At 36.4% G+C, this 12,634-nt stretch overlaps 2 protein-coding genes across 2 annotated transcripts; one reads left to right on the top strand and one right to left on the bottom strand.

The window, feature by feature from the left end:
• Positions 1-11: 11 nt before the first annotated feature.
• On the bottom strand, positions 12-4,615 carry g6pc1a.2 (glucose-6-phosphatase catalytic subunit 1a, tandem duplicate 2). The gene is made up of 5 exons (XM_007233994.4): positions 4,313-4,615; positions 4,075-4,184; positions 2,657-2,765; positions 2,429-2,544; positions 12-879 (listed from the first exon to the last, which is right to left on the bottom strand). The coding sequence occupies exons 1-5, from the start codon at positions 4,540-4,542 to the stop codon at positions 377-379; spliced, it is 1,068 nt and encodes a 355-aa protein (XP_007234056.2). The 5' UTR covers positions 4,543-4,615; the 3' UTR covers positions 12-376.
• A 1,734-nt stretch (positions 4,616-6,349) lies between these two features.
• Positions 6,350-12,634, top strand: g6pc1a.1 (glucose-6-phosphatase catalytic subunit 1a, tandem duplicate 1). Its single transcript, XM_022669349.2, has 5 exons — positions 6,350-6,713; positions 7,318-7,427; positions 10,006-10,111; positions 10,203-10,318; positions 12,086-12,634. Exons 1-5 carry the CDS (start codon positions 6,496-6,498, stop codon positions 12,589-12,591), a joined length of 1,056 nt encoding a protein of 351 aa, XP_022525070.2. The 5' UTR covers positions 6,350-6,495; the 3' UTR covers positions 12,592-12,634.

Genomic DNA, 12,634 nt, shown 5'->3' on the forward strand with positions numbered 1-12,634 from the left:
AAAAAAGGAGCAAGGCTCTGCTTCTATCAGGATTGGAAATAAAGCCTCTTGTGTTAAATCCAAGTGCACGGAATAGAATACTTACAGAATACATGGAATTTGTTGTTGGACACAAGTTTTCGTTTGACAGTGAGTTTTAAAAATATATGTATTTAAAGATTGAAGCACCTGGAAATACTGCTAATAGTTTGTGATCATGTCCTGTGGTTTCCAGTTCTGCTCCTGGAGTCCACTTGCTGCCTGCACATTCTGGTGTTTTTCCTGTGTGTTCGAAGCAGGGAAAGCATCAAAATGTGCAGGCAAGTAAATGTGCATGGTTAGCCCTGCAGAGCGAGGTCTGGGAAACCCAGCATCCTCCACAAGTCCTCTTAAACCTTTAGAGCTGCTTTTTGCTCTGTAAGCTCATGGCTCCAGATAAGCAGTAGGGAATGATGCTGACGGTAACCAGGGGAACGGTGGCGCTCTTGCAGAAAGAGAGCAGGTAAAAGAGGGCGGCTGTGTGGGTTGGCGGTTTGATGGAGTCGAAGAGGTGCAGCAGGAACAGCGTGCTCACTATGCAGCCGATCCTGAAGGGGGCGCTACCGCTCCTTTTGCTTTCAGTGTAGAGCGGGGAGTGGAGCCCCAAGCCCAGGCCGAAGAGGGTGCCCATGTTGCGCAGCAGGCTGGCGAAGGGCGTGGTGTCCAGGTGGACCCAAGCTGGGTTGACACACCATTTTTGGGCCTTTTCCAGAGTCCAGAGGAGGTCCACGCCCATCGCTTTGAGGAGGACGTACAAGCCCACAGCGAACGAGAGCAAGAACAGAGTGATGTTGAAGTATTTCTGCAGACTGGCCTGGTAGATCCACTTCTGTCTGTTGAAGACTTCAGCCACGATCATACCTGCAAATACACAGATAATAAAATACCAGGTTATTCGTGCGAAAATACATCTAACCTCCTAGGCGCCTAGACATCACATTTTGGTTTGTCTAGACCACAACACAAAATGTTGCTCTACAAAGGCCTGGTGTCCTCGTATGAGGCCAGTATACTGCCACCTAGTGGTGGCAGAAGAGTTTAACACGTTAGAGTTTCGATTTGGCTCAGGAATTGAAGGGAACAGTAAATAAAGTAAATGTTTATGTTTTTAACTTTGTCTTTGTGTCTTCCTGTTGAAGCAGCAAATGCTGCTGTGTTTATGCACAAAATAAATGTTTCGCACATCTTTACTAATTGCGACTTAAATATAAAACTAAAGTCCTCATATGTGGACAACCTTTATTTTTAGAACTAAATATGTAAAAAGTAAAATAATTCTTTGCATTTACACTAATCAGGTGCCAATTAGCCCAAATAGCAAATAAAAAGTGTAGTGGATATCGGGTATTGTTTGCTGTATTTTTACAGTTTACACAAATGATTGAGATGCCCAATAAATACAGCATTTCCCAAGAATTTACTGGTGTTGTGAGACTAAACAACACATGTATCTACCACATGCAAAAGCATCATACATTTTACCTTATAGTAGACTCTAAAAGTAACCGAATAGTAACAGAATCTACTTAATACATTTTAAGCAACAACATGCACTCGCTTTGTTTGGGTAGAGTTTACTCAATTTTTTGAGTAAATATTACATAAACTGAATCTTAAATGAAGACACAGTACAAAATGTTACTTTTCTTGATATGTTACATAAGTAGTATGATACACCTTTCCTATAATTGAATAAAAATTCAAGCAGTGCAGTTGATGGCTTGTTGATGGCTTGTGATCATCCATCTTCCTCTTGATTATATTCCAGAGGTTTTCAATTTGGTAAAATCAAAGAAACTCATCATTTTTTAAAGGGCTGACTGCTTGGTCACAGTGTTGTGGGCTATAAGAGCAAGTTACCATTTCCTTTACTGTGTAGTGTGAGTACTGGTACTGCACTGCTATAACTTTGCTACAGAGGACACTCATTAAAGCTGTGGTTTGAAAGGTTGAAATTAATCTATGTTTCTGAAATTTGAAGGTAGAAAATCTAATTTTAAAGAAATAAAATTGACAAAAATGTTGCCATTTAATAGATCACTTGCAACTATTACTACCATAAAATGAGAAATCTGCGATGGCTGGCATTTTGAATAGAAAGTGTCTTAAGGTCCAGTACACTTGTATTTATACAGATTGAATAGACTGTGCTTGATTGAATTAGACAAAATTGAATATGACATTTTCTTAAACCTGTTTCTGAAGGCAAAACACGCCTTATTCAACCAATCCTCTCATTAAAAGCCCATGCAGAGTTACAGGGGTTCAGTTAGAGTTGGGGAATCCACTAAAATGTGCAGTACATAATACCAGCATACCATAACCAGAATTAAGAATCACTGCTACTGTATGTGCTATAGTCCTATTTAGCGCATCTTAAAGAGTGTACAGTACAGTTGCTGTAACTGACCTGTAATAACACCAGCAATGACCTGATGAGGGAAGTGGGCTGCAATGAAGACCCTGGACAGACACACGCAAATCTGGACAGTCCAGAACAGCGCCCACAGGCTGCCTCGCAAGTACCTAACACAAAAAAATAAAAGACGTAATGTTAGCTAATGCATAAAAAAAATCATTAATTGGGATTGTTAGTTTTAGAACAAGCCTTCTATAAATGGAGTTTGTATTTACTTACATGGCTGAGGAGGATAGGGTCTTCTTGTTGCTCAGCAGGATGGCGAGGATAGACGTCACCATGGCGTAATAGACTCCAGCAGCTCCCATTGCATGCCCAGATGGACTCCCTGCATCACCAGAACACAGTTGAAGTCAGTTAAAGTTCACAACAATTTTCTTCTATTTATTTATTTTTCCAAAGAGCTTTTCTACAGACTTTAATCGGTAATAACACTGATTATAGCATCATAACTACATCTCACAATAAAATGTTATCACCAGGGATGGGCGATATGGCCTTAAAATAATACCCTGAGATTTTAGGATATTTTTAGATAATAATATTCTATGATATGACAAAACTATGAATTAAAAATAATAATTTCAAGACTACACTACTGCAACAAAAATAATGTTTTATATATATATATATATATATATATATATATATATATATATGTGTTTTTGCTGATATTATTGCATACGATATGATATAGCCGACCCCTAACTAAGACTTTCACCAGATTGTAACTGAAGTCAATGATCCAACATGTAATGATACTAATAATGCACTCCATATATTCAGCACTGAAGTAAAAAAAAGAAAAAAAAAGATATTGAACAGATATAATCTGATATAATCTGTCTCCAGTAGATAATATTTAATAAGTAATGAGAACAGTGTGAATTGTCATCTTGCTACAATCAGCATATATGGCCCTAAAATTGTATTATCGCAATACCCTGCACACAATAACAAGTATATCACAGTAATACTGTGATTTTAAAATATTAGTTTTATCATAAGACAATCAGTTCTTCATGAATAGGATTTAAATACTCCTAAATAAGCAACTACCAGGAATTATGGATTTATTAACACTGAAATCTTTTCAAACTGCGTGAAATAAGATTTTAAAAAATAAACAAAATTCATAAATACAAAAAATAAACAAATATCGATATTTAATGCCATGTACTGATAAAATATCGCAATCTAAATCTAATATGATATGATATATTGCTGTATAATATATAAATATAATAACTTAAGCAACTGTTGGTTGTTCCAGCTAAACAAAAACATGTCTTCAGTTGACCAATTGATCAAACAAGTGGAATCGAGTTTCACTCAGTGCTGATTATCTAGTTTTTGCTTTTGCAGATAAGCTTGACAACAATGCCGTGATTAAATAAAAAAAAAAAGCTGTTTTTGCTGCACAGATTCTATATATTATAATGGTTGTATGCACTGAGGAATGAACAGTAAAGTTAAGAAGAATCTTCATCATAGTATTTAAAACTCCAAAGTTCAGAAAAAGAAGGGGAAATATATTAGCTATCCAATGTGGTTCACATGTTTCTATGGATACGTTTTTTAAAGGTTCCTAAAGGGACTGGGTCAAAGGAATCTTTATATATATTTTTTGTACACACCTGGTCCCGTCTCACAGGTCATGGGAAACTGCTCGATGTGTGGCATGGAGGTGTTGCTGTAGTAAGGGGTCTCGTGGACCCACCAGTATGGGCGTTCTCCAAACAGGATCCTATAAATCAAAAAATAAGGAGCAAACATTACATACACATATGTGTTTACATGTAGTATTTCATCCCTACCTATATACCTATATAACAATCAGATTAACACATAAAATTAACATCAACCACGACTTACCATTTAAACACCAAGTTGAGCCAGTCTCCCACCACTGCCACCCATATAAGCTTGATGCCTACAGACTCCCTCAGATGGAACCAGATGGGAAAGAAGACGAAGAAGGTGTTCCTCAGGTCTGCAGCGAAGGACACGAAGAGGAACCAGCTCTGGGCGTCTCTGTAGTGGGTCTGCAGGTACTGGGTGCTGCTCACCCCATAGCCATGCATAGCATCCATGACTGTGTTCATCCTGAAGATGTTCCCTTTAGAGAAAGCTATCTGTCTGTGGATAAGAGAGATGCAACTGACACTCCAGAGCCTGCTGGCGGTGGTTTTTATATCAGAGGGCCCACCACCCAAACGCATGGACACGCTGATCTTTGGACCTTGCGCATGTGTAATAAAACGCAGAGGGTGGGGGGCAGAAAAAGTTAGACGTAGTTAACAGCGCTGTTTGTGCAGAGGAGATGGAACACAAACAAGTCAGAGAGAAGAGTTATGGCAGGGGTCAAACTCTAAAATCTAAATTAAGGACATTTTGCACCTGAGTCTTTATTTGTTATATATGTTTTTATTCACTACTGTTGGCACTTATTATTGTTGCTTATTTTATTTTATTGTACTTTTTTATTGCAATGCTTTGCCAATATTCTTGTCATAAAAAAATGTATACAAAATTCACAAATAACAAATATCGATATTTAATGCCATGTACTGTACTGTACATTTAATGCCATGTATATATTTTCTATTCTTCTGTGTTTTAATTTATGTTTGAATATGTTTCTAATTGTATTGTTGCTGCTATCTATCTATCTATCTATCTATCTATCTATCTATCTATCTATCTATCTATCTATCTATCTATCTATCTATCTATCTATCTATCTATCTATCTATCTATCTATCTATCTATTACAGTCATGCCAATTAAGCTAATTTGAATTGAATTAACAAAAATTAAGGAGCAAGTCTTTAAATGTAGTATTTCATGCAATATATTTATACATGCTCTCTTTTAATTAGTTTTTATTATTTAATGCATTGCCAATATTTTTGTCATTACAGTCATGCCAATTAAGCTCATTTAAATTGAATTAACAAAAAATAAGGAGCAAATCTGAATGTATCTATAGATAATTAAGGTATATACTGTAAATATTTTCTCCATAAGCATTATCTTTAGCTCAGTAAATAAAAAAAATATATATTGCAAATTTCTTCTCAAAAGATCACGGTTTACTTATGATAATTCACAATTTGTATTTGTTATTTGTTTATTAAACAATTGAAATACATACATTAAATACAAGAATATTTAATTGTATTATTTATAAGTTGCTTCAACCTCCAGTCAAATTCAAGTTCATCCAATTAAAAAAACTTGATTTTTACAAAAAAAAAAAAAAATCTAAGCAAACTTTTGCATTAATTAACAGATTGTTACCTTTACCATTGGCTCCTGGCACCATCTATTTGCATACAGGGCGTGTCCTCTAGTCACTGGCACTCACCATCAATGTGCAATCATTCCCCTTTAGCTAACTTCTCTTAATTAAATTCAACTTACATTCAGCATGTTTTAAAGATGGTAGTCCATGTGGAAACAACGGTATGCCCAAGAGGACATACCCAGTATGCATAAAACCATAAAACCTTTCTTAGTTATGAATTTAAGTGATGTTAGTTTACAGAGTGCATTTCATTTCAGAAAATATAATTCTGAGTCCATACTAAGCCAGAAGTACATCCTAAATACTCTATATAAGCTTTTAATTTAATAAAAATTGTCCATGTTTAATCCATCTAGACTTTTGTCTTGATTTATAAAGTAAATCCAACAAATCATATTTTTTTTCAGTGCAGTTAGTAAAACCTGTGATTGATCTGTATTAGTGACGTCATCGTTCTGTGCATTCACTGAGGCCTCTGTTGAGTTATCAGCATTGGCCCCATCAGCGTCACAGCAGGTAAAAGGTCATTGACCCTGAAGGGTCCCGGACACCCCGCGAGAAAATGCAAACAAGGCCGTCCAACCTTGAATAAAGTCCAGCTGAAGGAGAACAGCAAAGTCCGAGAGTAAGGTAAAGCCACACAGCTGCCAGGAGCCTCCATCCAGAGCGCTTTTCCATCATTCCCTTACCCCCATCACCACTGACCCTCCACTGGGCAGCAGCCCTGCAGCTCTGCTGGTAGTTGGATATGGATCTGCTCCACAGCTGGGGGGTGAATCTGGCTGTCCACCTGCAGACGGAATACAGAGCCTACGAAAACTGGTTTCAACTGGTGTCCTCAGTGGCGGACCTCCATACCACCTTCTTCATCTTCTTCCCCATCTGGTTCCACCTGAAAAGAGACGTGAGCATCAAGCTGATCTGGGTGGCAGTGGTTGGAGACTGGTTTAACCTTGTGCTGAAATGGTAAGATGCTGTAGAAGTGTAATAATTTAGATTTACCAGGGTTAACATATTATCACTGACACTCAAAATCTTTGCATCTTCAAAAGCAGTGTGTAAGACTAGTGGAAGAGAACATGCCAAGATACATAAAAACTGTAATTAAAAACCAGGGTTATTCCACCAAATATTGATTTCTGAACTCTTAAAACTTTATGAATATGAATTTGTGTTCTTTGCATTATTTGAGGTCTAAAATCTCTGCATCTTTTTTGTTATTTCAGCCAAATAAATGCTCTGAATGATAATATTTCTATTTGGAATTTGGGAGAAATGTTGTCCGCAGTTTTAGAATAAAGCACAAATGTTCATTTTACTCTAACATATACCTATAAATAGCAAGATCAGAGAAACTGATTCAGAAACTAATGTGGTCTCTTATTTTTTTCCAGAGCTGTATATACAGTATACTGGTTTGTAAATGTCTTTAAACTGCTTTGATGCATATTATAGACATCACTTTCCCTTTTTTTATAAACTGTGTAAATCCAAACAGTAAGATTTATTGGTATATTGTTGGGTTAAATGTGCAAATGCTCAAATTATGATGCTGCTATTTGTTTTTCAGGGTCCTTTTTGGAGAAAGGCCGTACTGGTGGGTTCACGAGACTAAGTTTTATGGCATTGATCCAGCCCCAGCTCTCAGACAAGTTCCAATCACATGTGAAACTGGACCAGGTATAACACTCTAGTAATGCTCTGCAAAAATCATACATTATATGCTATATTATGTCAATTTTATTAGTTTAAATCACATATTTAATGTAGGTTAAATCTAGATGTGATCTGAATACAATAAACTGTAAAAAGTTAGCGTCAAAAATGTTGCAGGGTGAAAGATTGTAAAATATTAGTAATTCATGGTGGAGAAATATTACAGCATACTACTATATAATAAGTATATAAGTATATAGCTTTATTCAGAGTTTTTTTGGCATAAAATGTATTTTAATACTATAATTATTCTTTGCAATATACATATGCATTTTAAATTACCAATAAAGTACTGCAACATTACAGCTAGCCACTTGCTATGAAGATAAGAAAGACATTTGTTGTAAATTAAAACAGTTGCAGTTCTAAGCCTAACAAAACCGTAACTTGCTCTTATAACCTACAACACTTAGACCAGACAATCAACATGTCCATTATGTTAGGGTATTAGTGTGTCTTAGCTGTTCAATTTAGGTGATATTTACTCTAAATATGGAGTAAACTCTCATCAAACAAAGTGAGTGCAAATGGTTGCTTCAGATTTATTATATTATTTCTTTTTTCACAGTCTATAAATGGGTAGATTTTAGGTTTTTGTATGTGGTAGATTTTTATTATTTTATATTTTAGCAAATCTACAGACGTTTTTTTTTTTCTTCATGAATAACCATTAAATTTGCAAATCGTTGTTTAGATTGCCAAAGGTTGTCTATAAAGGAATGCTGTTACTAATGTATTTTTTTATTTAGTCTAGGTCTGGGTAACTTGCCTATATAAATCACTTTCAATCAGTCAATTTTGGTCTCTAGTGTATCATGGTTCACATTTACCATGAAACATTATGCAACTTTAGTGGTAACGCTTGTATTATCCGGTTGGAAGTGGACTTGTCCCTGGGTTATCTTAATGATTTTAATAGCTACCTTTGAAATCAAGCCACTGGTGATGTATCGATAAGAATTATTTCTTGACCTGATTTATAAGCAGCTAGAGTATCTTAGAAACTCCCTGACCTTTGCCCCCCGTCATTGATTCCTTTATGCCTGGCCTTATCTCAATAGAGAACCATATAAAGCATCTGTAATCACTTTGTTTACTGACTTTCTTGGTTCCTAATTAGAAGCCAAATCAGAAGAAAAGTAAGAAAAATGCAAAAAAAGAAGAAAAAAAAGGAATAAAGATGTAAAATACCAGTCGTAAACCAGTAGTTTTAGTATTTTAATATTTTTCTTACATTGTAAATGAATACTGAACTCATCCAGACTATGAAGGAACACATAAGCATTTAGGTGACTCTTATCTGGGGTTCTGTTAACTTGTGGTTTCTGAGGCTGATAACTCTGATAAACTTAACCTGTACAACAGAGGAAACTCTTGCTCTTCTTTTTTCTGGGACAGTCTTGATGAGAGCCAGTTTCATCATAATGTTATTGATAGTCTTTGTAATTGCAATTTGAGGAATTTGAGGAATTTAGAGTATTTTTTTCCTTACTTATTTGAGTAGTTCTTCTCATAATATAGATTAGAACATTACTCAAATAGGGCTATTCACTGTATACCTGTAACTCTACCTGTTCAAGTCCATATCTTTTCTTTCAAACTTCGGATGACTTTAGTGTTAGTCTACTGCACATTTCAGAAAATATTTTAAATGATGAAAAACACTAAATTTACGGTGTGTCCACTACTTTCCACTACCAGCGCAAGAGTGTCACTTACTATCTTTAATAAACTCTTGAAGACAGAGCTCTTCAAAGAGCACTTACTCTCCTAACACCTCTAACTAACTACCTTCTACTACCAGATCAGGAGAATCTCTCACTATCTTTAATAAACTCCTGAAGACAGAGCTCTTCAAAGAGCACCTACTCTCCTAACACCTCTAACTAACTACCTTCTACTACCAGATCAGGAGAATCTCTCACTATCTTTAATAAACTCCTGAAGACAGAGCTCTTCAAAGAGCACTTACTCTCCTAACACCTCTAACTAACTACCTTCTACTACCAGATCAGGAGAATCTCTCACTATCTTTAATAAACTCCTGAAGACAGAGCTCTTCAAAGAGCACTTACTCTCCTAACACCTCTAACAAACTACCTTCTACTACCAGATCAGGAGAATCTCTCACTATCTTTAATAAACTCCTGAAGACAGAGCTCTTCAAAGAGCACCTACTCTCTTAACACCTTTAACAACCTAACTACTTCTAACCTAATTTCCTTTTTCTCTTCCTTTCCTCCTCTGTCTCACTATTTCCTTTTAGTGTCAAAAAATGGTTTTACCTTGAACTTCTATGCTCAATGTACCTCTATTGCTAGTGTACATCATTATTTGTAAGTTGCTTTGGATAAAATTAATCTCTTGGTATATTTTGTGCCAAAAGACATTTTAAGTGTTGTGAAAAGAATAGGGCAGCATTGTAAAATGGTAATTGCTTTACTGTGGGTTTATATTGTTCCATGCTGGATTTACTTTTTTCTTATTTTCAGTTATACGTTAAATTTTAATTTTTTGTGATTTGTTTTTATCTTCTTCCTAGGTAGTCCATCTGGTCATGCAATGGGCTCTGCTGGAGTAGCATATGTGATGGTAACTGCTGTACTCGCCATTGCTGCGAAAAGAAAATGCCCTCCTTTACTGTACTGGTAAGTATTAGACATTCATGCATGTACTAACTCAACAATATCTTCATTTTTTAAATTAATTTAACTTTTTTGACACACTGTCCACCACCAGCTTATTACAGGCCGTGCTCTGGATGCTGTTTGTTGTGGTGGAGCTGCAGGTCTGCATGTCCCGTGTCTACGTTGCAGCCCACTTCCCACACCAGGTTATAAGTGGAGTAATCTCAGGTAGGCAGATTCATGTTATTTAGTTATTTCTACACAGCTTTAGACATAGAGTGGCGTGAAAAAGTATTTACCCCCTCTCCCCTATAGATTTCTTTAGTTTTTGCTTTTTTTTATTTGTCATACTCACAATTTTCAAATTATTAAACAAACTTCAATATCAGACAAAGATAACCTGAGTAAATATAAAAAAAACACTTTTTAAAAATAATTCTATTAATTGAAGGAAAAAACTTTATGCCCCTAGACTTAATAACTTGAAATCAGATTTTAACGATAACTAGCAATGAGTCTTTTACATCTCTGTCTTGGAATTTTGCCCTATTCTTCTTTGCAGAATTGTTTTAATTCAGACACATTGGTAAATCACATCCTGCTGGAAAATGTAAAAAAATCTGCCTCTCCATAAAAGTTGTCAGTAGCAGAGGGAAACATGAAGTGCTGTAAGATTTTCCTGGGAAAACAAAACTGCACTGACTTTAGACTTGATAATAAAACAGTGGATCAACACCAGCAGATGACATGTCTCTCCACACCATCACTGATTGGTGGAAACTTCACTCTAGGCCTCGAGCAGTTTGGACTGTGTGTCTCTCCACTCTTCCTCCAGACTCTGCTCCCTTGATTTACAAATAAAAGGTCAAATTAACTGATGATCAGTGATGGTTTGGAGAGTCATGTCTGTCATCTGCTGGTGTTGATCCACTGTGTTTTATTATCAAGTCTAAAGTCAGTGCAGTTTTGTTTTCCCAGAAAATCTTACAGCACTTTATGCTTCCCTTTGCTACTAACAACTTTTATGGAGATGGGGATTTCATTTTCCAGCAGGACTTGGCCAATTGTTCTTATATAATATTCGAATGTGTCACGTCTTAGCCCTGTCTCATGTCTCTGTGTGTCTTCCCCACGTGACCTGTGCCCCTCTGTGTCTCCTGTCATTAGTTTTCCATCACGTGTTTCTCATTTGTAGCTCCGCCCCTTCCCCAGGTGTTTCCAATTCTTGCGTGTTTCATGTTACTATAAATAGCCCTCCTCTGTCACTTGTCCCTCGTCGGTCTTTGCACTAACCTCTGTTGTTTTGTCTCTCTGTGTTTCTCCGCGTTTATTCCTAGTTTGTTTTCCCGTGCTCCTGATTCCTTGCTCTGTGTTTTTCTCTGTTTTTGCCATATATATATATATATATATATATATATATATATATATATATATATATATAGTCTATTTGCTTGTATATTTCTTAGTGTTTTTGCTTCTTGTTGTTTCCCTTGTAAATATATGTCCCTGCCCTGTTTAGTTTTGTTTATTTTCTTGGTTATTCTTGGTAGTTTCTAGTTTCTTTATGTTCTTAGCTCTGTTTGTTTCTTTGTTTAATTACTTCCTGTTTGTTTATATCCTTAGTACTTCTGGTTTGTTTAGTTTATGTTCACTAGTTCCTCTCGTTTGTTTGGTTTACTTTATTATTCAGTATCTAGTTATTTCTTTGTTATTTATATCCTTTATTTATTTAATAAATTATTTATTTTTGGTTCCTACCTGCACTTGCGTCCGTCTCCTCATCTCCCTGCCTGGGTCATTCGTGACAGAATGTATTCTAATGTATTGTAGGTTCTTCCGCACCCCTCGATACTCAAGTGTATTTAGTGATAGAAGTCTTTCATACTAAATGAGCTAAATCGTTAGCATATTATGAAGTAATAGTGATGTTTCTTTTTCCAGTGTTGAAATTGATGATATTTAATGTGTTGCTAACGCGTGCTTGTGTGATGTCAGGTATAATTGTAGCTGAGGTCTTCTCCAGACAGAAGTGGATCTACCGTGCGAGCCTACAGAAGTACTTCAGCATCACCGTGTTTCTGCTGGTTTTTGCTGTGGGCTTCTATGTCCTCTTGAAAGTTTTGGGCGTGGACCTCCTGTGGACCCTAGAAAAGGCCCAGAAATGGTGTAACAATCCCTCCTGGGTCAATATGGACACATCACCCTTTGCCAGCCTGCTGCGCAACATGGGCACCCTGTTTGGTCTGGGACTAGGACTGCACTGGCCACTCTGCTCTGAAAGCAAGCTCAGCAGCAGTGCAGCCTTCAGGATCAGCTGTATTGGTGTTTCATTGGTTCTCCTGCAGCTCCTGGACTCCCTGAGCTTCTCTTCAGATAACCAGGCAACGTTCTACCTTCTTTCATTTTCTAAGAGTGCTGCTGCTCTTCTGGTTCCCACTACTCTTGTTCCTGGAGGGATTTCCTTGTTTTTATTAGGAAAGAAAGATGAGAAGACATCATAAATGCAAAATTCTGTGAAACAACTCATAAATCCATATTTTTTTT

This window comes from Astyanax mexicanus, chromosome 15 (assembly GCF_023375975.1).
Source record: "Astyanax mexicanus isolate ESR-SI-001 chromosome 15, AstMex3_surface, whole genome shotgun sequence".
Lineage (NCBI taxonomy): Eukaryota > Metazoa > Chordata > Actinopteri > Characiformes > Acestrorhamphidae > Astyanax > Astyanax mexicanus.

What these genes read in the sequence shown, in the direction of transcription:
- g6pc1a.2 (XM_007233994.4), bottom strand. Translation starts at nt 4,542, where the DNA reads ATGAACACAGTCATGGATGCTATGCATGGCTATGGGGTGAGCAGCACC. An exon ending in CTCAACTTGGTGTTTAAATG is followed by an intron (nt 4,185 to 4,312) that starts GTAAGTCGTGGT and finishes TTTGATTTATAG; the next exon opens with GATCCTGTTTGGAGAACGCC. An exon ending in CATTGCTGGTGTTATTACAG is followed by an intron (nt 880 to 2,428) that starts GTCAGTTACAGC and finishes GTGTATTTGCAG; the next exon opens with GTATGATCGTGGCTGAAGTC.
- g6pc1a.1 (XM_022669349.2), top strand. Translation starts at nt 6,496, where the DNA reads ATGGATCTGCTCCACAGCTGGGGGGTGAATCTGGCTGTCCACCTGCAG. An exon ending in TTTAACCTTGTGCTGAAATG is followed by an intron (nt 6,714 to 7,317) that starts GTAAGATGCTGT and finishes TTTGTTTTTCAG; the next exon opens with GGTCCTTTTTGGAGAAAGGC. An exon ending in TGCCCTCCTTTACTGTACTG is followed by an intron (nt 10,112 to 10,202) that starts GTAAGTATTAGA and finishes GTCCACCACCAG; the next exon opens with CTTATTACAGGCCGTGCTCT.